The 26503-nt window shown below is 37.9% G+C and overlaps 1 protein-coding gene across 2 annotated transcripts; it reads left to right on the top strand.

Annotated features, from left to right (window-relative positions):
• The first annotated feature begins 48 nt into the window (after positions 1-48).
• Positions 49-25890, top strand: LOC114351015 (sodium-independent sulfate anion transporter). 2 transcript variants are annotated; one of them, XM_028302052.1, is made up of 14 exons: positions 49-219; positions 10911-11045; positions 11921-11991; positions 12340-12532; positions 13808-13912; positions 14408-14526; positions 15013-15175; positions 15710-15874; positions 16612-16773; positions 18707-18847; positions 20098-20243; positions 23975-24136; positions 24882-25035; positions 25704-25890. In XM_028302052.1, exons 1-14 carry the CDS (start codon positions 186-188, stop codon positions 25736-25738), a joined length of 1785 nt encoding a protein of 594 aa, XP_028157853.1. In that variant the 5' UTR covers positions 49-185; the 3' UTR covers positions 25739-25890. The 2 variants fall into 2 exon arrangements, with proteins under 2 accessions (XP_028157853.1, XP_028157852.1); XM_028302051.1 differs by lacking the exon at positions 49-219 and adding an exon at positions 7182-7391.
• Positions 25891-26503: the final 613 nt, after the last annotated feature.

The following is a 26503-nucleotide window of genomic DNA, read 5'->3' as shown; positions in this document are numbered from 1 at the left end:
CTGTCACTGTGTCTTGTTGTCAATTGTCATACTTGTCATTGACGATAGTCAAAATATTGCAGATTTTGTTTTGGATGTAAATAAACTTTACAAAGTTATCATAAAATGGTTTGAATAGATAAAGATTGATTCAAATGGCAAACAATTGGTGTTTTGGTTCACGCGACACAACCAGATAGCTTAAAATGGAAGAAAATGATCCAAGACGACCGCTTTTGGGTATGTTTGAATTAATTAAACTTTTCTACGTGCGTATTATATTAATTTGATTACATATTTGTAATTAACAAAATGGGTTTAGAATGTAACGCGTCAACAGTTAAGTACTGTATTGCTATTGTATGTAATTCGTTTCATACGACTAGAATACCAGCTTACCTAATCTGCATTTACTTAAGCATTAACATAATTTTTATTGCTGTTTTAAACTTTAAGATAAAAGATTTCTACGCTAAAGTTTTCTGTATTCAATTTTGCCATTGGTTACAGGTTTGCTAAAATAAACCCATCAACTGTTTTTTTTGGCCTTTTAGTAAAAATGTAAAATAGTTATTCATAAAGTGATTTGTTATTTACATATTTCTGCATTCAATCTGTACTATTTGTTTGTTATGAATTTCAATTAACATAAAGCATTTATTAGTAATTTTTTATTATTTCATCACATAGGTATTAAAATGTGTAATAAGTAAACAAAACATCTATTTAACTTAATTCTTTACCTATCCAAAAAGTAAGACCAATTATGTGTTAAATTGATAACTTACATGAGATTTCAGAAGATTTTATTTTAATAAATTCACAAAAACACCCCTTTATTGAACCAACTAATGTCAGCCAGTTTTTCTTCTGTATTATTTTATCTGAATTTAATTTATTTAATTCACAACTTAAGAAACAACATTTCACATGTTTGGTATTAATCACAATCATAGAAATCACTATCACTATCACTGACAGATTCCCAATTTATAAACATTTGCCAAAAAAAGTTGGCACATAAAAGTTTTATAAATAACTATAATTACTTTTTCATTAGCAATAAATTATTGGTCTTGATACTGGATCAAATATTTTAACTAAACAATTACAATGTTATGTATATTATTATAGCAACATGACTTAGCAGTCGCTAGATGAAATTTTTAACTAATTTTTAACACATGTCGATGGCTCCTACGTATACTGGCGTAAGTAAAAAAAATAGATTTTACAGGAGAGCCATTTAAGTAGCCAGAACCATACTGGCTGATGTCATGGGTGGTTTACTTTTTTAAATTAATTAGGATGTTTCTAGTTACATATGTAAATGAGAACAAAAGGGAAAATACAGTTTTGATGTAGTTTATTTATAAACTGACCGAGCTTCTTGTGCTGTTTCTTCTCAGCACTGGCCCATATTACTGTCCCGAAGCATTGGTAGGGTTGTAATGTGTAAAAGGGTTTTTTGGGAGCCTACTTGCGAATAAACGATTTTTATTTGATTTCATAAAAATGTATATTTGTTTAAAATTGTAGTTTTAAACAGCTGATCATTAATTTGTCGTGATGCAGTAACAGTTTTATTTTAATTAAATTAGTAGTTATTTATTTTAACATTATGCATTGATAAGCGTCATGTGATCAAGTTATTGCCCAGTCACATGGTTGGAATGTTCTGCCATTAATATTACTTGGTGTGATTATTATTTAGTAACAGTAATCTGTTACTATTACTCAATTTTATAGATATCATATGTTCATGGGGTCATAACTCATTCTAATTAAATAATATGGCTGTAAAACAACTAAATATAATCTAAAATCTTATAATTTTATTAGAAAAATACTTGGACGAATAAACCACTGGACACGAAAAAAGGTCCATGACGAAACCTACAAGATTTCTAAGGAAACAAGATCAACCACTTTTTGCGGGGGGAGAGGTTTGACAATTGTCAAATAATGACGTTTAGTGCTGGGAAAAGATCGTAAATTTTTATCGATAGTTATGTAAATGAATGAATGAATGAACCTAACGAGATAAATGAATTATGGATTTTTTTTTTTTTTTTTTTTTAAAGAAAAGATTATTACCAATTTGTATTGCCCAAATTACTAATAGTCCCATTAGCCCCTCATGGTAAGCTAAATAAGCTTGTGTTACGAGTGGGCTCACCACAATAGTCGAGCGGCGGTGGGATTCGAACCCGCGTTCCTCGTATCTCGAGTCGGCCACACCGACCCCTTCACCGTTCGGCTATCGTGATTGATTTAATATTGAAAGTTTCTTTAATTGAAAGACTATAATTAATTATTGTATCGTGTTTATTATAGTGCCATTGGTAAATCATAGGTACAAATAATATTACAAATTATTCATATAGGTAGGTAACTAGGTGAAATATTTTTTTGCTGTGTTATCATTATCAAATTCGTAAAGCAATAAACAAGTAATATTCTGTTACGATCGACTGCTAACTAGCTTTTGGTCTCAACAAATGTTATAATCTGTCTCACGTCACGGACAAAAGTTTCATCAATAGCCTATTTCTATACATTTCATGAAACACAATTTGATAACATTATGACAATGTATTGCTTTGTAGCGCTTGCAGTACGGATGCACTATCTGAGAATATTTAATTCTTATCTAATGTTGTTGATATTCTTATGTTTAGGTCATTCCTCTATCCACTTTCTCCTTCTATTTGGATCCACTGGAAATCTAAAATTAATTTGAATAATTTCAGTTTCAGTTTGTTTGGTATATCGATAAACTTATCGACATTTTTCAAGCCCTTTACGTCATAAAAAATGAGATGTGAATGAAGAATGAAACCTATAATCCAACCAGATTAAATATGCTACATGTTTTAAGCATTTACATGTACAATGAGTACTTTTTAAAATGACGTAATCATATTTTGTTTACATATCAAATTTTATTTATTTTACGAAAAAATAGCTACTATAAGAGATTTAAAATGTACTTACGCGTGATAAGAAACATTTCTTGTGTGACCGGAATAATTTTTGCAATAAAGTACGGCGCATTTACCCATTTTTCGTGATATTTTTACTCTTCGAGAGCTCGCGTCATACTGACAAAGTGACAACCTGACAACATTTACCATGGCTAATTTAGCCTTGGTAAGTGCTAGCGGGGTAAAGACGAAAACGTCACTCGTTACGCGTCCAGTGGTTTATTCGTCCAAGGAAAAATATGATTATTTGCCAATGCTTTGCCCAAAGCCAGGGTGTATTTTTGAAATGAGGCAGTAAGAGGAAGAATTTTGACTTATTCAGATGCAAGATTGTTGTGTTCACATGAGATTATTCCCTCACTTTACAGTCTAGAAGTCAATTTAAACAGTACTTATTCTGCTAAATCAATTTACAACCATCGAGTTAAATGCGCACCTGGCATCCGTGACGTAACATTGACGCTCTGCCCCCCTAGACAAGTTTCATTTTTTGATCGAATCGAAAATCGAAGCAGTCATAACTCCATACAAAAAAGGCCTTTCGACTATTTTTCGACTGGTTTGCGATTATAATGTGCACTTTGTCTAGACCAGTGGTTCTTAACCTTTAAGTCACGAGGGACCATTTTACCAAATTTCGGTCTTGTCAGGGACCACTTTTTTTTTTCCGCGGACCACCGGTTAAGAACCACTGGTCTAGACCCACTGATATGGACTGAGCCCCGATTACGGTAACTTTTAACGTCTACAATCCAGACACGCTTCTCGATTCTGCGATACGATTGGTCAAAACAGCTGACGTACGCTGTTGAACGACCAATCGTATCGCAGAATCGAGAAGCGTGTCTGGATTGTTGACGTTAAAAGTTACCGTAGTCGGGGCTCTGATTAACTCAGTTGTAAATAGTTAAACTACGTCTATTTTAAAATAATTTTGTTACTTGGATTTAATGGTTTGCTAAGGATTTGTTATCTTTTTTAATCGGGCATCCTAGTCATGATGTCGTCTGAGTAAACAATAATATCCAGACGAAGGTTAATTAAAATGTGCGTGTAATGCCCCCTTAGACAAATAAAATAAAAAGATAAGGTGAGATGAACTTAATAATGTAGGCAAGGATTAAGTTTAATGCGAGTTTAGAAAAATTGCTTTAAAAGATTTATATTTTTTATATTAGGTACTCGTTTGCATAAGGAACTGTCTCCAATACTAAAGATGTTGTTAAATTGAACAGGCCTGGTTGACTTAGCTATAACCTATCCCTAATGCAAAGGTATTCAGAGAAAGGTTAGCAAAAACCTTTCAAGTTAAACGGTTGCACCTTAGTTAAACGACTATCCCATATTATCGATGTATTTTTCTCGAATGGGGATCACATCTATGCAAACCGACGACCTTAAGAGGATAGCTAGCGGGTGGTTGGATGAAATAAGGGTTCCATGGCAGGAATACGGAACCCAAAAAAGTGATTTACGTCCAGCAGTGGATTCCATTTTCTGAATTTATTATGATGAATCTAAAATTCCGGATATACAGGGTGTTTGGCGCATCGTGTGCCAAAATGATTTGGCGGATAGAATGGGTCATTTCCTATATTTTCAGCCCCCATAACACGTTCCATGTCAGGCGGCTACTTTTATATTAAGGTTTTTAGTAATTTCACCAAAATACCCAAATAGCATCATTTAATTTCGATTTAAAAAAAAACTACTAAGCGTAGCCTCAAAGTAAATATTTTGTTTTGACGTGCATTGATATAGGGTTGCATCAAATCTAAATTTACTGGCAAATATCATCTAGTTTTTTTTTTATTCAGCTTTGAACTTTTCCGAAAAGTTAAAAATGGACTGAACATTTAAGTTTACATGGCTATAAATTTTTTTTTAAAAGAGATAGCGATCTTCGGACTTTATCAAAACTTCTCTAGTCTATCCCCATTCAAACGGTATACTAATCTTGTTTAAATAATAACAACAACTTCAGAAATTCCCTAAATTAGTGCATTGACTCTATTCGGACTGATTTGCGAAATTTGTGATTATAGCCCCTTTTTGTGTGAATAACACGTTAAATACCTACAGGTAAAAAATATTTATCTTATGCAATGTAAAAAACCTTTTCTCTATCGTTTTTCAACGTGGATGTCTTGAAATTAAAGACGAAAATAATTATTTTGATCGTTTATTAATTATTACAAATTTTGTTCAAAATGTCCGCCTCGGCAACGTATACACTCACGACATCTTCGACTGTTGTCGTATGCAGCCTCATTTCTCTTTTTATTACTATAAAGGCGTTTTCTATTCGTTGTTGTAGTTCTTCTAATGTTTGAACTTCCGTTACGTACACCAGTTCATTACCTCGTCCCCAGACGTAAAAATCTAACGGAGTTAGGTCTGGGGAACGTGCAGGCCACTGTATAGGGCCAGTCTAAATTAGAAGAAGATGTCGTTACTTAGTGTATACGTTGCCGAGGCGGACATTTTGAACAAAATTTGTAATAATTAATAAACGATCAAAATAATTATTTTCGTCTTTAATTTCAAGAAATCCACATTGAAAAACGATAGGGAAAAGGTTTTTTACATTGCAAAAGATAAATATTTTTTACCTGTAGGTATTTAACGTGTTATTCACACAAAAAGGGGCTATAAACACAAATTTCGCAAATCAGTCCGAATAGAGTCAATGCACTAATTTAGGGAATTTGTGAAGTTGTTGTTATTATTTAAACAAGATTAGTATACCGTTTGAATGGGGATAGACTAGAGAAGTTTTGATAAAATCCGAAGATCGCTATCTCTTTTAAAAAAAAATTTATAGCCATGTAAACTTAAATGTTCTGTCCATTTTTAACTTTTCGGAAAAGTTCAAAGCTGAATTAAAAAAAAACTAGATGATATTTGCCAGTAAATTTAGATTTGATGCAACCCTATATCAATGCACGTCAAAACAAAATATTTACTTTGAGGCTACCCTTAGTAGTTTTTTTTTAAATCGAAATTAAATGATGCGATTTGGGTATTTTGGTGAAATTACTAAAAAACTTAATATAAAAGTAGCCGCCTGACATGGAACGTGTTATGGGGGCTGAAAATATAGGAAATGACCCATTCTATCCGCCAAATCATTTTGGCACACGATGCGCCAAACACCCTGTATAAACCCTTGATCGTTTTAATACGGAAATAAAAAAAACAGATTCAGCTACTTAAAACAAGCCACCACCAGGTTAACACTAGGTTGTTTGAGCACATTAAAGATACAGTTAAGCGTTATCACACCTTCGCTGCGCCTGCGACTAATCGCTGGTTAAATTGTAGATAGCTCATCCAGTTGTAATGCCAGTTGTAATTAACATAAAGGGGCAGTGGCACACTGTATGCTATGCGATACTTGGCGATACGCGGCTAAACCATTAAGTTTGCCTTTTGTACCGCAATTTTTTGTGCAATAAAGATTTTAAATAAAAATAAATAATTTTTGGTTATGAACTTTTGACACACTATGGTTAAAGAGTAAGTACTCTTTAAGAACTTGTTACTAGTATTTGCTTTATGTATAGTCAATCACTACGTTTAGCTTGAGATTAGATGAAGGAGTGTAAAATATCCAAGGGATATAAACTTATTGTAGAAGTGTTTTCAAATGTTTGTATTGTTATTATAATGAGATTAAACCCGTGATCTCTAGCATACTAGTCTACTACACAAACCACTAGGCGTCAGTGGATCCCAACAACCAACATTTAAGCGTCAGAATATCATCATCATCATCATCATCATCATCATCATCATCATCATTTCAGCCATAGGACGCGTCCACTGCTGAACATGGGCATGGGCCTCCCCCAATGATTTTCATAATGACCGGTTGGTAGCGGCCTGCATCCAGCGCCGCCTTCCTGCTACCTTTATGAGATCGTCTGTAATGGATAACAACAAATAATTTTTGTATAGCCTGANGTTACCTTAAATAATATTTTTCGTTAATTTATGAAAATATCAAATTAGCCCGTAATCCTGAATCCTGATACATAAATTTAGCCTATTAATTTAACACATGTACGACTGTACTCAGTGTTGCACTATCAAATGCAATTGAAGCGCCTCTATGCCAGGGTTTTTATGTTCCTGGTCAGGCCTTAGTCAGCTATATTTTATATCTGTGACTGTGTGCAAGCCTTAATTGTAACGTCAGCATAAGAATTAACTTAGCCCATCAGTGTTACTCCGTCCTTACCGCTATACGTACGCGTTTCCTTGTAATTCTAGTTTAGGCACCATATTTTAAATAGACCTAATTAAGTTTTTACTGCGTACTGTGTTAGTGTTTGCGATGTAGTGACAATTTTGTAGTGAACTAACAGTTTTGGTGATTCAAAATGAGCGGGACTATTTACAACGACCACGAGAACGTTTTGGGTATTTTATTATGTTTATATTTAATACTGGTTTTTCGAAAATATTTGCTATACAGGATGGACGATAAACGATCTCACTCGATTATTTCTAAACTATACAAGATATCGAAAAACTGATTACTGATACAGATGGTTTCTAGGAATAATGGGTTACACTTACAGAATAATCTGGATCTATCTAAAAATTAAATGTGTCCTGCTTCCATACATTTAGTACAGCCACAGTTTTTCGATATATCTTGCATAGTTTAGAAATAATCTAGTGAAGTCACTTATCGTTTCCACCCTGTATATTTCTGAATATTGGCGAATTTAAATCAAAATCTTCTATCAACTTATATGGCCATTAATAAGTGCGTATTAGATTTTTTCAGTTTGTACATTCAGATAATATTATAAGGAAACATGTCTGTCTTTGTGCAAAAACAATAGGTAATTTGATATGTTATGGTGTCTTAAACTAATGTTCTAATATTATCTCTTTGATATTTGTTTGGAACGGTTCTTTCGATTGTTTGGAACGGTTTCATGCGTAAACCGTGGTTAAAACTGTGAGATCTTTTGTATTAATAAGAATAGATTGACACGTGTATAAATGTAGACTACATGTAAGTAGGCTATTTATACTTTTTGTCGCAAATATAGTGAGATAGGAAAGAAGAAAACTACAGAAGATGGATGAAAGTACGTAGACAATAATTTCTACAAATGAAATAAAAATAAATGTTTGATTTTGTAAAAAAATTGTGTTACAAAATAGTTAACATGTTCACATAGTGTAAACACAAAAAAGAAATGGAAGTGTAAACCTAAAAGCGAACTTTATTCGCGTAAAGTCGCTGGCAGAAGTTAGTTTAGCAAAGATTCACATTTGTGTTGTACTTAAGGCTTACTATACGTTGGCAAACAATGCACATTCTTGAATAAATACGCCACACTATGCATTATTTTCTGTTGACATGCTAAAGTATCGTTTTCATAGTTAAAGGATTGAATAACAAAATGAAATATGAAGACAGTATCCGGTAGCCCAAAATAACTGCCAAAAGAAAAAAAAACTTAAGTAAATATTATTTATTAAACCAGTAAGGTTCATTAACGATTCGTGAGTTTTTCCAAACTTTTCCTTGATTCTTTAAATTTTCTTATGTTTTGATCTGATATTACCTACCTACTAACAGGAAACTTCTGAATGTGATTGAGGTAAAAAAATAAATTATGTTAAGAGTGCCTTTGAGATGAATTTTCCACTTTTTTTCTTGTTGGGTATTTTATTTAAGTCGGGTTTCCTTAAACACAGGTACTCTTAATACATTTAAATAACTACGAATATCAAACGTTTTCTGTATTTTTCATTATAAATATATTTTTTCTCGTTTCGCGAACGCTAAGTTTACTGACGATACGATGAGAATCCGCGTTGGTAAACTCCTGGTACTGGTATAAGAAACCTGTTTATTAGTTGTTTTTTTTGTTTTTTATTTCCATTTGACAAAAATATGTACCTATGTTCAACAGACACCACTGCAACATACAAATTCCCTAGAGGAAATTGCTTTTGTAGTATGTTGATGTGCTTTCGACTGTACTGACATGGCACCATAGCTGGGCACCGTTAATCAAATAGTTAACTTCGTTAATCGTTAAACCGTTAATAAAAAAAATTAACTTCGTTAAACGTTAAAACGTTACATTTAGCAAGATTTAACGCAAGTTAACGTTAATCGTTAATCCGTTAACACATGATAATAAAACGAAAAACGTAATGGGGTTTTCGCGATTAAAAAATCCACCAGATGGCAATACGTAGACGCGAGGTCCAAATGCTGCATGATTGGTTATTTTTGACATGACATTGACAGATATGTCAAAATCCACCAATCACGCAGCAGTATATATATTATATTTGGACAATGATTAGAAGTTGTTTCGACATCAGCCACACAGTTTTGACAGTTCCAACTCCTTGCCAGACAGTTTTTTTAGGATAGCTGCCAAAACAACGATGACCCAAACTTCATAATCCACCAACATTTTAACCTATATTGGGAGCATACGCTGACAAACTTTCAGTTTTTAAAAAATGACGTAGGTCTGGCGTTCACCAGCTCTTAGTCTATAGTATCTCAATCTCAGAGCCTTGGTTCATTTACAATACAATTTAGCACCAAAGTGCTCGAAAAGACAAATCCAACAAATACCTATATAACCCAAACTCGATAAGTTTCTACCGTTTTGTTTAGGAAGTTCTATGGCCACCTCCTGACTCCATCATCAGGACCCTGGACATCATCTAGTACAAAGTGCTCGAAAATACAAATCCAACGAACCTAAATTCGATACGATGCCGCCGTTTCATTTAGGAGTTCCTATGGCCACCTCCTGACTCCATCACCAGACCAGCTTAATGGTACCATAACATTGCATTTTCATCGTACTTACATAAGTATGCCAAACAGCTCAATCGGTGGAGAACTGGTCTTAAAAGTTGCAAGATTTGTCCCACACATACTAACAAGTGAATAGTGAAGTCAATATAAAGCTTGTAAATAAATAAAAAAATAGCATTTTTTAAATCGTTTCGTTCTGGTTACTTACAAAAACTGTTGTTTTGGGTTCTGGAAGTTCTTTAAGCCCGATCGTACTTGTCAGAACGCGTTTTTGTAGTGTTTTTCAGCGTGTCTGCTGTATCTTTTTAGTAAATAGTAGGTACTGGATTAACGATTAACGGACTTAGGATAATTTAACGGAAGTTAACGAGTCCGTTAACAGTTTTTAAAGTTAACTTAAAAGTTAATCCGTTAATAGAAATGTTAACTTCGTTAATTAACGATTAACGGATTAACGAGTTAATGCCCAGCTATGCATGGCACCACCATGTTCCACCATGTCCAAATTATTTATTGAATAGGAAACCTGATAAGCTATTCAACACCTGCATTTTTCCTAAACTTTATCTTTATTTTAACTCTTTAATTCCGGGTTACTTAGTAACAAAATGCGTTAAACTTAGTTAACAATCGTTTTTTCTATACGGGTGTTTTGTTTAACTTATTTCCTATTTCTTGAATTAGTATAGTTTAGATTCGGGCCTGTATTGCCGTATTGTGGACATCATGTCAGCCTCTGAGGAGAATAAAGGTGCTTTTGTTTCGTCAGCATAATTTAATTTAACATAAAATATACATACTAATGTAAATATGTATTAGAATTTAGGTCTAGAGCAGTAAAGATTTTCAATGATTTTATTCGGAAAAGGCAATAGCTGTGTCAGTTAGCGCATTTACGAATTTTTCGGTCGTTGTAGAAATCTTTGGGGGAGACCTTTGTATTCGGCAGAAACAAACAAATTGCGATTTTCTAGATTCTATTATGCGTAGCAAGCATAATGTTAAAAAATCTTCTTCTTTGCCTTTACACTTTCCCGTTCTCGGTTTGGCTTTCTTTATCATGCGGCGTCATTTATTTCGCTGGTAAACATCGTCAGTTAATATTAGCAATAATTGATATAATTTTGCAGGAACGCAGCGCGAGAACAGATACCGTCGTGTGGCCTCCAAGCTATGCAGCCTGGACTCTTGGAGGAGGAGGCTGCCCATCACGATATGGCTGCCCAACTACTGCGTGGAGTATCTGATACGAGATGTCATCGCCGGTGAGTTCTGGTACTAAAGTTCTTGTAGGCAGTTTGAGAACAGATACCTGTAACTTGTAAGCTCACCCTGTATGGTAGAGGCTCCTGCACATCACGACCATATGGCTTCAGTCTCAAATACGCAAGTGGAGTATCTGATACTGGTGAGTTCTAGTATTCAAGGTACCAGGAACGCAGTGTGAGAATGGATGTCGTGTGGCCTCCAAACTATGCAGCCTGGACTCTTGGAGGAGGAGGCTGCCCATCACGATATAGCTGCCCAATTATTGTGCGGAGTATCTGATACGAGATGTCATCGCTGGTGAGTTCTGGCACTAAAGTTCTTGTACACAGTTTGAGAACAGATACCTGTAACTTGTAAGCTCACCTTGTATGGTAGAGGCTCTTGCACATCACGACCATATGGCTTCAGTCTCAAATACGCAAGTGGAGTATCTGATACACTGGTGAGTTCTAGTATTCAAGGTACCAGGAACGCGGTGTGAGAATGGTTATCGTGTGGCCTCCAAGCTATGCAGCCTGGACTCTTGGAGGAGGAGGCTGCCCATTACGATATGGCTGCCCAATTATTGTGCGGAGTATCTTATTCGAGACATCATTGCTGGTGAGTAATTTAAGGTAATCAACAATTCAAGGAAGCAGCGAGATTACTTTTTTTTCCTACACGTCTGCCAGTGTGGGGAGAGTACCTAGACCAAATCCTCCATTTGCTTTCGATAAATAAATTGAGAGTCTCCTGCAGTGGAGACATGACCTGAATAATGTGAGCTCATTTAAATGATTAACTTTCATTCGACGAAAGTATGAAAATGAAATAAACCTTTTTAAAGGAAAAGATGTAATACTGTTCTTATACTGCCTTTATTTATTTGCAGGTGTTACAGTTGGTCTAACGTCGATACCTCAAGGCATAGCCTACGCCATAGTCGCTGGAGTGCCGCCACAAGTAAGTGTTTTTGTAAATAAGAATTTTAAATTACAACCCGGCCGAGGTAACTGCGCAACTGGTGGCCGTGACATCACATCGACGCTCTGGTACGATCGGGGCGAACACGGCAAAATGTGCGGGTGAGTGCGAGGGAGAATCGCATTCCAGCGAGGTACGCAGTTAACTCGCCCGGGTTGCAATCATACTTTGAAAAGATGTATTGTTATCCCACTATAGTACTAGCTCTTCAAACTTTAGGTACAGTCTTTAAGGCTAGATAGCGCTGTGTAAAAATGTCCCATAATATTTATTTACTCATTTATAAAGGTCAAAAACAGTTTCTAAATGTATACCTCAATTTTACAGGTAGGTCTATACTCCAGCATATTCCCAGGCATCGTCTACGCCATGTTCGGCAGCTGTAAAGTGGTGACGGTGGGCCCGACGGCCATCTTGTCGGCGCTGCTGGCCAAGTACGTGGCGCGCTCCGAGGACTTCGCTTACCTTGCTGCGTTCCTATCGGGCTGCTGCGTGCTGTTACTTGGAGTTTTACAGCTGGGTGAGTGGGTTCGACTCCTGGAGATGATTTTTCAAGTGCGAAGCAGTTTTCTACTATGTGGGAATCCCGGAACTGTAATAACGATAATTTCTACCACAGCTGACCTCAGCAGTCTGTCACTAGCATTGAAACCTTTGACTGCTGAGGTCAACAAGCCAAGAAGACAAGTCGACTTAGGAGCTGTCATAGTGAGTTTAGATTCTACTCCTATCAAAGCTGCTGATGTTTCTTCTCTCTGCTAAAGCTTCTACTGTAAGGTAGACAGCTGACGTTAAGACCCTAACCTAGTGACAGACTTATGAGCCGTTATAGTTAGAGATTCTCCCAGAGCTCCTGATGTTAGTTCTTCAGTTCCGCGAACAAATCTTGTAGCTGATGCCACAAATCGACTTGCGACAATAAGCATTTGACATGGCTTAATCACACCAACGGTTTTAGATGCCGAAGTAGCGAATCATACCGGTTCAAAACTGCCTATCCTAAGCAAAATTACTCCTACGTCATTCTGCACGTCACGCCAGTTCTTAGCTGTAAAGAAGTCAAAGATCGTGATGCCATTACACTAGTGACACACTTATGAGATTTGAAGGAAGGAAGATTCGTGTATGGTTCTTTCCCAGTAGGTACATAAAGATTGACGCGTATTTTACTTAGAAACAAATGAGTTACCTTTAGTTAGAGCCAAAGCACACGATGCGTTGCGGCGCCGCACCGCTCGTGTGCCCGCCTCAGATATTTCTATGTAAGACGACGCAGCGACACCGCGCGTCGCAACGCATCGTGTGCTGTGGCTCTAAGGTTATTAATAATTGAAGGGTTGAGTGGACAAAGGTCTTAACTAACAAAAAGTTCAAAATGAGTGTTTGAAAATGTTAATCTGCTCATACCACATTGAAATCCTGAAATGTATGAATGCTTGTCAGATAACACCATTGTTAAGGTCTGTATTTTTGACACGAAACACACAAAATTTGCGTGTTTTGAGCTCATTAGTCGATTTTATCATCACTTAAAACCTATGTTCATGCAAAAAAGTCGATCCGTCAGTTTTGTCAGATAACACCTTTGTCCACTTACCCCTTTAATTGTCTTCAGTGTTCAACTTAATGGCTATATGGACGTGCCGTCAAGTTTTGTTGCTGTAACTGTTACAACTGGTTGGTTGGTTTGAATAAACCAAATTACAATGCTCCACTAAGTCAATGAAGTAAATCACACCGACATTATACTAATTTCATTCTTATTTCGTCATTACTAAGTATTGTTTTTGCGCAGGTTTCCTGCTCGACTTCATATCGAAGCCGGTCATAAGCGGGTTCACGACGGCGGCCGCGCTTCAGATCGCCGCTTCACAACTCAAATCCTTGTTTAGGATATCAGGTACAGATAGCATGTTAAGGTAGTTGCCATCATAAAAATGAATCAGCTGCTGTCACAAAAATCCTACTCCTATAAGTATATATTTTATAAGGCAAAAAACTGGAAAAAAAAAACTTCAACAGAAAAAGACGAACTCCTCCCTCCCCCAAGGATTTCCAGAACGACCGTTCCTGTGTGATCTTCACCAGATCGTCGGTCCACCAAGTAGGAGACCTGCCTACACTACGTCTTCCGATCCGTGATCACTACTCGAGTACTGTTCTGTGTGTTTACCATGAGTTTACATTACGTGTGCTCGCTAGCGAGTGCGTCAAAAATCTATGAAGATTTTAGTTCTTGAAAGTAACCGCTAGGGGCGCTGCGCTGTACAATCTGTCATACATTTTAATTTAATTTTTTAACGCAGTCGCACACCTAATGTTAACAGCTCATGGTAAGCACATAGACCTAAACATTATATTATCTTTTAAAATTACACATTTTGTTATTCTCCAGGCAAATCTGGCGATACGTTTGTGAGCGCGCTGGTGAATTTCTTCAAGAACATAACAACGGTCCACCTCTGGGACCCAATTTTGGGAATAGCTTCCATCATTGCGCTGATTATACTTAAAGTAAGTTAACCCTACTCTTTGAGTTATTCACCAAAATACTTACTAGATATTGTGGTGAAATATGTTATTATTTAAGACTCGGTTCTTGAAAATCTATAACGTCCGAATTCGGGAGTCGAGACGAGAAAATTATCAAAAGCGTATCGAAATTGGTAGTTAAAAAAGAATAATGGCCAAAAATTTCGGCTCTAAAAAGTAAAAGAATAAAAACGTACAAGGAAGCACTTTGGCATTAACGCCCGTATTCATCACATTACTAAGTATTAGGTCTCACAGTCACACGAACCAATCACAGAGCTCCATCTAATTCTATTCAACGCTGTGCGTTCGATTCGCTGCTTCACTTAAGCAAGCATCGTTTGTGAATACGGATGTATCTGACACGACTGTCACTTTGTTTTGAGGTGCTGTTTTTGTTTTGGATTAAGCAAACATATTAGCAGTTGTCTTCAGCGCTTAAATGACACATTTTTTTACTTTTAACAGAAGTCAGCGGTCCCAGTGTCAGACACTGACTCTCCCTTCCGACGCAAAGCACTGAAGACCTGGCAATACCTGGTGCAAGCCAGGAACGCCATAGTGGTGCTGGTAGCGGCTATCATAGCGTTTGTCCTGCATTTGTATGGACGCACACCCTTCGCACTTATCGGTAAGTTTTTTCCTATAATATAGGTCCTCAAACATAGTTACATGGATCACTTTTTCTACATCAGAGGTCTCTAAAATGGTCTCAAGAACCATTTGCTACACTTTCCATCATTTGCTATGATCTACGATTTGCCACCTAAAGATGAGGATGTCATATGACGCTGATTCTCAGACGGCGGCATTGTCTGAGTTGCATCAGGTTCTGAACGTGAATGTCAAGTCATATGTCAAAGTTAGGACAATAACTCGCGTCTTCGTTTCATTTGGTTTCGGAGGACACCGCCCGGCTTAAGTGGATAGTTCCCTCCCATATGGCAAAGAAAGTCCCACATAACCCACTGGCTATTTCCATCAGCTAGTGGGGTTATGCGTAAAGCATTTCCTGACGAAAAAAAGGCTCAATCAAGGACATAAATGTAAAGATACTTCGCAAGTCCGTAATGTACCAAAAACGGCACATTAAAATCAAAAGCTTTAGCATCTTATGTGGCAGCAATAGGATCTATTTTGCAATAAAAACGTCGCTAATTCTCAGGCACAATCCACGGAGGTCTACCTCACTTCGGGCCGCCTCCCTTTACCACTACGGTTCACAACCAGACCGTGGACTTTGAAGGCATGCTGGGCGTGTTCGGGCCTGAAGGGCTGGTCATGCCGCTGGTCGCTATACTGGAGAGCATCGCTATCGCTAAGGCCTTTGGTAAGTTTATAATTCTATTCATTGATTCATGTTGTAGTTTATGCTGTACTCAACATAAACTTGATGATGATGATTCATCAAAACTACAGGGTGTTAGGTAAATGGGTATATGAGCCGACACTAGCCCATGTTGGGCATATAAATGGTATGGTGAAGTCAGAAAATTGATATCTTAATTTTAATTATTTTAATTTTCATACAAATCGGATTTTATAAAAAATATTTTGTATGAAAATTAAAAATAATTTAATGATAATATCAAATTTCTGACTTCACCATACCATTTATATGCCCATGTTAACATGGGCTAGTGTCGGCTCATATACCCATTTACCAAACACCCTGTATAAGTGGTCGCCATGACCACTTGGTGCGTAGATGACTGACGTAGCTGATCTGCCTTTAATTAAACATAAACTCATCTAATATGATTCTGTAAGGGCACTGCCGCATATAAATACCGAACTGAGATGACAAATGTATTTTTGCAACTACATAAAACGTGTATTAGATAAATGACAATAAACACCAGTAACTGGCAGATTTGAATTGTTTTACTTGGAAATACGGGCATACTAGGACGAAAATGTATACAAGTGTATTTACATTGCGCCAGTTACTTGCACAAATGCACATGCTGTTAATAAGCATGCAAGCTACTTTTCCGTTTTAACTTCATCACCTTTATAATTTGTTCAAAAAGATTTAAATTGAAAGATATAATTTTAATTTTCCAGCCGGCAGTACAACGGTAGACGCCACCCAAGAGATGATAGCCATAGGCATGTGTAATCTCCTGGCTTCGTTCGCTCAGAGCATGCCGGCTACTGGTTCCTTCACAAGGACTGCTATCAACCACGCTAGTGGAGTCATGACTCCGGCTGGCTCTTTGGTGAAAGGTGGGTAATTTGTGGTAATCTCAAATCAACTATCAAATCATCTAAAGCCCGGTCCGTGAGCACGTAGAATTTTGTCCAATGACCCCAAGCTACCCATCCTTATCGCTCGCGCGTAATTATATTGCTGTCGCAACTGTGGGACGAGCGCCTGCAGTGAGTGTGCGAGCGCGATAGCTACATAATTACGCGCGAGCGATAAGGATGGGTAGCTTGGGGTCATTGGACAAAATTCTACGTGCTTTAGGACCAGACTATAGTGTCTCCACGAGTTGATTTGATAGTTGTGGCGACACCTATCGTCTCGCTACTACAAACTAGTGGCAGGCATCCCTCAACAGATGGCGCTATATAGGTTTTCCGTAATATACGCCACTGTGACCACAAACCTGCATCGCGGTAGTAAAGATTTCCAGTACACATTGGTATGTAAAATTACCTAGCTTCGTTCGCTCAGAGTATGCCGGCTACCGGCTCCTTCACAAGGACAGCTATCAACCACGCTAGTGGAGTCATGACCGGCTAGCTCTTTGGTCAAAGGTGGGTAATTTGTTTCAAAGTCAAAGTCAAGGCTTTTATTAAATACTAGGCCCTTTCCAGTGGCAATGAGCAGGGCACATAGTACGCAGAACTGACGGTCGATGGGGCAGAAAGGTTCTGGAATGGAGGCCGCGTACCGGAAAACGCAGCGTGAGACGTCCACCTACAAGGTGGACCGACGACATCGTAAAGGTAGCAGGGAAGCGCTGGATGCAGGCCGCTACCAATCGATCAACATGGAAAGCATTGGGGGAGGCTTATGTTCATGGGGGAGGCCTATGTTCAGCAGTGGACGTCCTATGGCTGAAGTGATGATGATGATGATGATGATGAGGCCCTTTCCAGGGCGCTTATACACATCCCAAATATAGCTTGCCCTATCACCACTTCGGACAACATATGGGCTGGTGCTGAGAAGAAGTGTTGTTAATTGAAGTGGAGAGACAAAATGATTTGATAGTTGTAGCGACATCTATCGATTCGCCACTACAAACTGGTGGCAGGCATCACTCAATAGATGGCGCTGATATAACCTTACTAATGCACACGCCTCCACGCCTACAAACCTCTATCGCGGTAGTAAAGATTTCCAGTACACATCGGTATGTAAAATTACCTAGCTTCGTTCGCTCAGAGCATGCCGGCTACTGGTTCCTTCACTAGGACGGCTATCAACCACGCTAGTGGAGTCATGACTCCGGCTGGATCTTTGGTGAAAGGTGGGTGATTGAAGTTTAAGTTCAAGTAGAAACGAGATTTATTTATTTATTTTATTTATTTATTATTCATTATTGAGCAATTACATATTTGATCCAAATAGCGTCCTAAATCCTCTTTAGGATTTAGGCATGTGATGTTGAGGCATGTGCAATGCCCTTGAGCCTTATGGTCGATTCACACAATATATCAGTTAAGCCACAGCTCCGTTAACGTGTTCGCTCACATCAGTATCAGTGCTTCAGTGTTTAGCCAGTAATTGCCGGTGTCGGTGCTGACAGTGATTGACAAGTTCCAATGCGATCCTAGAGTAATAGAAGTATATTCTTTTACTTACACTATGCCGGTACTGTGCCGGAACAGTGACTTCCCGATTATGAGTGTGAATCAGATCAAGAGTCTTTGTGTTTCAGCCAAATGACGTCCACTGCTGGATAAAGGCCTCCCCCAATTATTATTTCCACAATGAGCGGTCCTGCGCTCTGCCCTGCCTTCTTATTTTAACCATAACAAATTTCAAGTCTGTCAAATTCCATACAAAAAACACCCGTTATGATTATAGTTACAGTTAAAGTGGTGCAAGTCAGCCTTAGTCTTCCGGCCCATGGTCGCAACTTGAGAAATTTCTGCCCCAACTTTGTGTACAAACCTGTTTATTTTACCTTAAACTTGTTTCCAGCTGGCTTGGTGCTGCTATCAGTGACGCTCCTCACGGAGGCGTTCTACTTCATCCCGCGAGCTACATTGGCTGGAATCATCATCATGGCCATGGTCTCGCTCATAGAACTGGATGTGGTCAGGAAGCTTTGGAGGAACAGCAGTGAGTGTGCCAATATTTATAACTATACTAGCTGTGTCCGCGACATCATACGCGTGAAAATACACTCTACGTCAAATAAATCGCACCTCCCGCGACAAGCATTTTCAAACGTATGCATCCCCACTTCCCACCAATATTGGTACCATTTAAAAGCCTAGTTCTAACTTTTATTTCATTAAAGGGAAGGTTTTTACCCCAAAAATGTGTCTTTAGAAGGATCCAGAGTCACTTCTTCAAAAAATAGGTAGTTACGCTAGAGCCAACTTTTATGGCTATAAAACTGTTTAGTTGGGTTTCATTGCTATCCATCTGTTAAAGAGGACACATGAAATCTTTATTTGGTTTTATAACCATAAAAATTGGTCTAATTGATCCCATAGGTGGGCCCAAAGTGAGGTATTTTTTCAAGTTACATTTATGGTATATGTTATTCATTTATTAAGAAATTAAATGTGTTTTTCTTTAAGGATATTTATTGGGCTTTCAAATACCACCAATATTGTTGGGGCACCATGATTGTGTCAGAAGAAAATCGTTAAAGTTTACGTCGCGGAAGGTGCGGTTTATGTTGAGTTTAGTTTGAATAATATTTTCCGTTTTTGCAACATTTTTCTTTACTGCTCCGCACCTATTTGCTGTAGATTGATGTTATATAGCCTAAAAAGCCTTCCTGATAAATGGGACATCCGACACAAAAATAATTTATCAAATCGGACCAATAGTTCCTGAAATTGGCGCGTTCAAGCAAACAAACATTTCTGCTTTATAATATGAAGTATAGATTATAGAAACTTTCTAAACCCTTGAACAAAAGGCTGATAAGTGACTGAGTTTCTTGCGCTGCTTCTTCTCAGCACTGGCCCACTTATTGTCTCGAAGCAGTGGTGGGTTTAAAGTAATACTGGCACATGTAAAAGCGGCTTTTAAATATCTACTTGTAAAAATAAATAAGTTTTATGAGTAATACGATTTGCAAATATTTATTACTGCGGCCGCCCGCGACTTCGTACGCGTGGATCCCGTTTTACCCCCTTAGGGGTGGAGTTTCGTAAAATCCTTTCTTAGCGGATGCCTACGTCATCATAACATCTACCTGAATGCCAAATTTCAGCCCGATCCGTCCAGTGGTTTGGGCTGTGCGTTGATGGATCACCATGTCAGTCAGTCAGACAGTCAGTCACCTTTGAGTTATATATAGATTACAAGGGTTTTTATTAGTTGATAAAAATGACTTATTTTCCTGTTTTCAGAGCTGCAACTAGTGGTGTACGCAGTGACAGTGACCACCGGCGCGTGCGCAGGACTAGAATACGGTATTCTAGCGGGCGCGTGCGTCGATGTGTTGCGGGCTTTAGCCGCCGCCGCCCGTCCGCCCATCAGCACGCATACCTTTAAGGTAACATAGATTGATGACTTCTGATCTAGAGGTCCCGGTTTCTGCTGTTGCAATAAAGTTCGGTCGTCGAACAGATAGAATTTCGTCCAATGACCCCAAGCTACCCATTCTTCTCACTCGCGCGTAATTATATTGCTGTCGCGACTGTGAGACGACGGGCGGCCGCAGTGAGTGTGCGAGCGCGACAGCAACATAATTACGCGCGAGCGATAAGGATGGGTAGCTTGGGGTCATTGGACGGGATTCTACTTGCTCACGGACCAGGCTTTAGAATACGGTATTCTAGCGGGCGCGTGCGTCGACGTGTTGCGGGCTTTAGCCGCCTCCACTCGTCCACCCATCAGCACGCACACCTTCAAGGTAACCTACATCATCATCATCAAGTCATTAAGCCCTGGTACAGATACAGCTAATCGCGCGGTTGCTGGTCTCAGGCCCGTTTTCACCATCAATTCCTAATTTTATGTACCCCTAGGAAAACAAAATTCCTGTTATGTATTACCATACGAGTCACTTAAAAATCAGGGATTGATGGTGAAAACGAGCATAAGGTAATTATATACTTAGGGCGTTTTAGTATCAGGCAGATATTCTCACGCAAGCAGCTTGAATTTAGGTTACCAGGGTGTCCACTGCAAATGTTCGAAAAAATTCCCTGACTTTTCCCTGACTTTCCCTGACAATTTTCTCAAAATTCCCTGACCAACTATGTATACAACATGTCCCAAAATTCAAGGATAAGCCGACGCCACAGGATGGACATAGTCATGATTACTTTAGGAAAAATAATGAAAAAAATCTATCTCAATTATTTTTTAACTAACACAATAAATTATGAAATTCAACGAAAATTGACACCCCTTATGATATTTTACATTACCACGACCACAATTTTTCAATTATTCCTGATTTTCTGTTTATATCGGCAACTTAAGTAGTGCTGCTGTTCACCCCAACTCTTAAAACCTCCAGAATACTTGCAGTTTTTACACAAAAGTTAATCAAAATATTTTATTTCCTTAAAATTTTGAACGATTTTTACTTTCTCACCACTTTGACTCATCGTTTTGTAAAAAAAAGGATGAACACTACTGCGGCAAGTTTTTTTAAAGTTGACGCAACTATCTAAAGTACACATCCTAGGACACTGCCTTGGGGTATGGAACAGGTCATATGTTTTTTACTGGACTTAGTGGTTATTATTTTATGTTGTTTATTGTCATAACTATCTATTTGTACTATTTGTTGTCTGTTTTGAAGGTAAGATTTAAACCATTGATGACTTGGTCCCCGTACTCCAGATCCATAGAGTTTTTCTAACAATATATTATAATCGACAGTTTCGTATGCTTTTGTCATGTCCAGTAATAGTCCTAGTCCGTATTGTTTATCGTTTATATGTTCGAGGGCTGTTTGGATATATTTATATACAGCTAATGTTGTCGATTTGGTTTTTCTGAATCCGTTTTGGTTTTCGTCTAATATATTCATTTTTTCTAAGAACGTATACAATCGGTTACACATAGCTTTTTCGAATATTTTGGAAAAACTTGGTAGGAGAGCTATAGGTCTATAGTTGTTGGCTATGGTAGTATCGTCTTTTTTATGTATCGGTTTAATTAATGAAATCTTTAATAAATCTGGGAAGATGCCTTCTTGGAAACTTTGATTTATGAGGTGTGTTAAAGGCTCAGACAGCTCCTCGCTACATTGTTTTATTAATGTTGGTGGGACCTCATCTATACCACTACTTTGTTTATTTTTTAGAGACGCTATGATTTTTTTAATTTCTTTTTGATCTACGGGTTGCAGATACATGGAACATGCTGGTGAGTTTATGACTTGGCAGACATTGGATTTTAATTTTGTATTTTTTTTACTTATTTCAGAGAAAGTTTTATTAAATATTTCACACACAGTTTTTGGACAATCGGTAAGTTTATCTTCAAATCTTAATTTAATATTTTTATAAATTTTGAAATTAGCTTTTCCTGTTTTTGTATTTATAATTTTCCACATTGTTTTGTATTTATTGTCAGATTGTTTTATCTGTTTAGAGTATTCAAGTTTTTTAGANAAAAAAAAACTATATGAAAGTAATCTAATTATGAACAAAATTGTGTCATAATTTAGATCAATCCACTTCATTAGATAAAAAACTAAAAAGGAGTAATATAATTATGACTAAAAACAAAGTCATAATGTAGATCACTCCAAACCTGAAAAAAAATTGCTTCGATAGTCAAGATCAAAGGTCTTTCTAGAGCATAAATTAATTAAATCCCTTATTTTACAATCACTGGGAAATTTCGGGAGACAAACAGTGTTTTGGTAGACAAAATCTCAATGTTTCCCTGACTTTCCAGGTGACCCCTCTATTTCACTGACTTTCCCTGACTGCTATGAGCTTCCCTGACTTTTCCCTGACTTTCCCTGACTTTCCAGAATGTGGACACCCTGGTTACTAAAGCCTGGCCCGTGAGCACGTAGAATCCCGTCCAATGACCCCAAGCTACCCATCCTTATCGCTCGCGCGTAATTATGTTGCTGTCGCGCTCGCACACTCACTGCGGGCGCGCGTCGCACAGTCGCGACAGCAATATAATTACGCGCGAGCGATAAGGATGGGTAGCTTGGGGTCATTGGACAAAATTCTAGGTGCTCACGGACCAGGCTTTAGAATACGGTATTCTAGCGGGCGCGTGCGTCGACGTGTTGCGGGCTTTAGCCGCCGCCGCTCGTCCGCCCATCAGCACACATACCTTCAAGGTAACATACATCATCATCATCAAGTCATTTAGCCCTGGTACAGACACAGCTAATCGCGCGGTTGCTGGTCTCGGGCCCGTTTTCACCATCAATCCCTAATTTTTAAGTTACCCCTAGCAAAACAAAATTCCTGTTATGTATTGCCATACGAGAGTTAGGGATTGATGGTGAAAACGGGCATAAGGTAAGTATATACTTAGGGCGTTCTAGTATCAGGCAGATATTCTCACGCAAGCAGCTTGAATTTAGGTTACTAAAGCCTGGCCCGTGAGCACGTAGAATTTTGTCCAATGACCCCAAGCTACCCATCCTTATCGCTCGCGAGTAATTATGTTGCTGTCGCGCTCGCACACTCACTGCGGGCGCGCGTCGCACAGTCGCGACAGCAATATAATTACGCGCGAGCGATAAGGATCAATAAGGATAAAAAAGTGCTGAGAAGAAGCGCCGCAACAAACTCAGTCACCACTGTCTGCCGGTTTAAAAAATAAAAAAGTAGGAAGTTACAATACATTCAGAAGCAAGTTACTTACCACGCGCTCCCGTTGATAGAAGGTGGCCTTTAAGACGCCCAGCACGAGACCGCGTGGCAGTTTTGAGTATATTTCTTTAATGCCGTGCTAATTTCTAGGTTAAATGTTGCGTTTTGATACATACATATTTTATGTCAGGTATATCTTTCCTTGACCAGTCCCCGAAGGCAGCGCCTGTTCACAGACATGACGTGTGAACCAGCCATCGCTTCACTCGACCATATTATAGGGAATGTAACGACCCGCCTCACACGCCACTACCCCAGAGACATTTTAGTGAGCATGACAAGTCTAAGATATCCTTCTGGCTAAGTGACAGATATAAAACTAACCGTATCCCACTTCTGGGCAAGTCTTACAGATCCTTTTTTCCAGGACCAAGTCCTTACGTTTACGCATTATTATGTTTACCTCTTTGTATTTTTTCAGGTGGGCAACCAAGACTGCATCTGTCTGATTCCAGTGGGCGACTTGTCGTATGCGAGCGCAGAGTACATTCCAAACGTGTTGCGGAAACACGCGCAAACCCGCGCCACGCTCATAGTGTTCGATGCTAAGCATTTGAACAGTTTGGACATTGGCGTGGCTGAGGTAAGTTTTACAAACATTTATCATTGTTATTATTTTTAATGCCCCAATGATGCTGTTGCAGAATAAGTCAGGAGACGCTTGTTGGTAAAAGGGTTTGTATTTCACACGCAGTAGTTTTACAGACAGTGCCAACAGTGGTTCGAAGGGGAATGTGAAAATGGTCGGGCAAGCAGCAAGGACGTAATGTGTAGCGCCATCTATGGTTCTTTATATGAATTAGTTCGTTACTCTAGTTAGTTCGGTAAGAAAGTAAGAAGAACCATAGATGGCGCTTTACGAACCCTGAGAAATGGCGCTAAACATGTGTTGGTTTGGAACAGATGCGTATAGTGCAATGATTCTGAGACGTTGAGTGGAAAAAATCGGAATTAATAACCTAGTATTAAGATAGTAGCGCCCTCCTGAAAATGTCCACTTTAGTCACCTTTAGTGTTGTTCAACGATATTTGACGCACGCTGATTTCTTCAATGTCAAATGTTTAAAGATAAGGGGGAGTTGTTGGCCAGTGATAAAAACCTATTCTTTAAAGTCGCAGTATTTATTTGCGAAGAATAGGTATAATAGTTTAGTTTAGTTGAGTTTTTGTTACGTTAAATGTCGTAAAAATTCAGAATCGCATACCATGATAGTTCTATAACGTCACCCCTACCTACTACTGTTCGCCACCTAGCCGAACATTGCTCGCATTCGGGCACGTTCGCCGAACACACACGCATTCTCTCATGTACATTTTTTTGTTTCCAGAACCTCATATCTGTGATACTAGATTTGGAAGTGACGTGCCACCGGTTCCTAATTTGGAACCTATCGAAGCCCCTCACGAAGTTGTTGGAAGACATACACCCTGGTTTCGGGAGCCGATGCGTGACTGGGCCCAGCATAGACCAGCATATTCTTGGTAGGTACTTATTCACTATGTGGGTTAGGTAAAGCCTGGTCCGTGAGCACGTAGAATTTTGTCCAATGACCCCAAGCTACCCATCCTTATTGCTCGCGCGTAATTATATTGCTGTCGCGACTGTGCGACGGGCGCTCGCAGTGAGTGTGCGAGCGCGACAGCAACATAATTACGCGCGAGCGATAAGGATGGGTAGCTTGAGGTCATTGGACAAAATTCTACGTGTTCGCAGACCAGACTATATCTGTGTGTATCGTATCTTTGAGTCTTTGAGAGTTCCTAAACAGAATACAAACGATTTACACTTTCAAACCATCTTATAATAATAAAAAATCTAAGTAATATTCTTTATTAACATAAAAACCATATTTTCTAGAAATCCTACTTTTTAACCGACTTCAACAAAAAGAGGAGGTTCTCAAATCGGTTGTTTTTTTTTCTATTAAATTTTTATCAAAAAACAAAAACATTACGTGTCATACATTAATTTGACATTCTCGTAAACTCAGGTAGGTCCATCATAGGATACAGCAATGTTGCAAAAAAATATTTTTAACTCGTAGCGTATGATTTCGATTATATCATTCGAATATTTTTGATTAATTTTACTGATTCATAATTTTTTACTGTTATATTTTGTATGTACTTATTTTTATTGTTTGTTTCAGGGTTGGACGTCATTGGAAGAGAACCTGTATATTAAAATGTCCTAGAAAATGATTTATTTAATGTAATAATTTATGTGCATTCCATGTATTGACGCTTATGTTGTTGTCTTTCAAATTGTTGTTACTTAAAATAGTTATATTTTACACCTACTTATTCTAATATTATGTTGTAAATATCCATATGTCTGTGAATTATGAACCAAAGGTTTAAAATGAGCCAAGATAAATGTATTTTTAAATATGTTTTAAAGGACATTGTCAGAAACCGCCTAAAAAACCGCCCAAAAACATTAACCCATCATAATTATTTTCTATTTTTTTTAATACATTAAGCACCCTTTCATTCTAATGGACACTTAACCTCCTGAGACCCCCGGTGTCACTCGTGACACCTTGTGTATATATTTTTTTTACAGCGCCATTTATTAGTATTTATGAAAATTAATAAAAGTGTGTGAAACGTTGGAATATGTCACATATCCAAAAAATTGCTATGCCTCGCACGAAAGGGTTTTTGATTTTGTAAACATTAATTGAAATTTTGAATTCGCGCGACCTCCGACATGACACATTCCAAAAAAAGAAAATATTATTTAAAACAAATTTTTTGGTATTGTTTTGTGTTTTCTGTGTGCTACGGTAATATACCTCTCAGATTGTGCGATAAAACTATTTAAATGTTTCTATTGTAATAAGTATTTTCGTCAATTAATTCGAGTGTCACTGGTGACATTTTNTTTGCCATAAATTATTTTTTTATTGAGTAGTTTTAAGTATAATATTGCTATTACATGTCTTTC

Source organism: Ostrinia furnacalis, unplaced genomic scaffold (genome assembly GCF_004193835.3).
Source record: "Ostrinia furnacalis isolate ACB-3 unplaced genomic scaffold, ASM419383v2 OfSCF1066, whole genome shotgun sequence".
Classification (NCBI taxonomy): Eukaryota; Metazoa; Arthropoda; class Insecta; order Lepidoptera; family Crambidae; genus Ostrinia; species Ostrinia furnacalis.
Note: the sequence above shows the minus strand (reverse complement) of the source record. Positions and strands in the feature narration are given on the sequence as shown.

What these genes read in the sequence shown, in the direction of transcription:
- LOC114351015 (XM_028302051.1), top strand. Translation starts at nt 7,352, where the DNA reads ATGAGCGGGACTATTTACAACGACCACGAGAACGTTTTGG. An exon ending in TCGCTGGAGTGCCGCCACAA is followed by an intron (nt 11,992 to 12,339) that starts GTAAGTGTTTTT and finishes TCAATTTTACAG; the next exon opens with GTAGGTCTATACTCCAGCAT. An exon ending in CGCTATCGCTAAGGCCTTTG is followed by an intron (nt 15,875 to 16,611) that starts GTAAGTTTATAA and finishes TTAATTTTCCAG; the next exon opens with CCGGCAGTACAACGGTAGAC.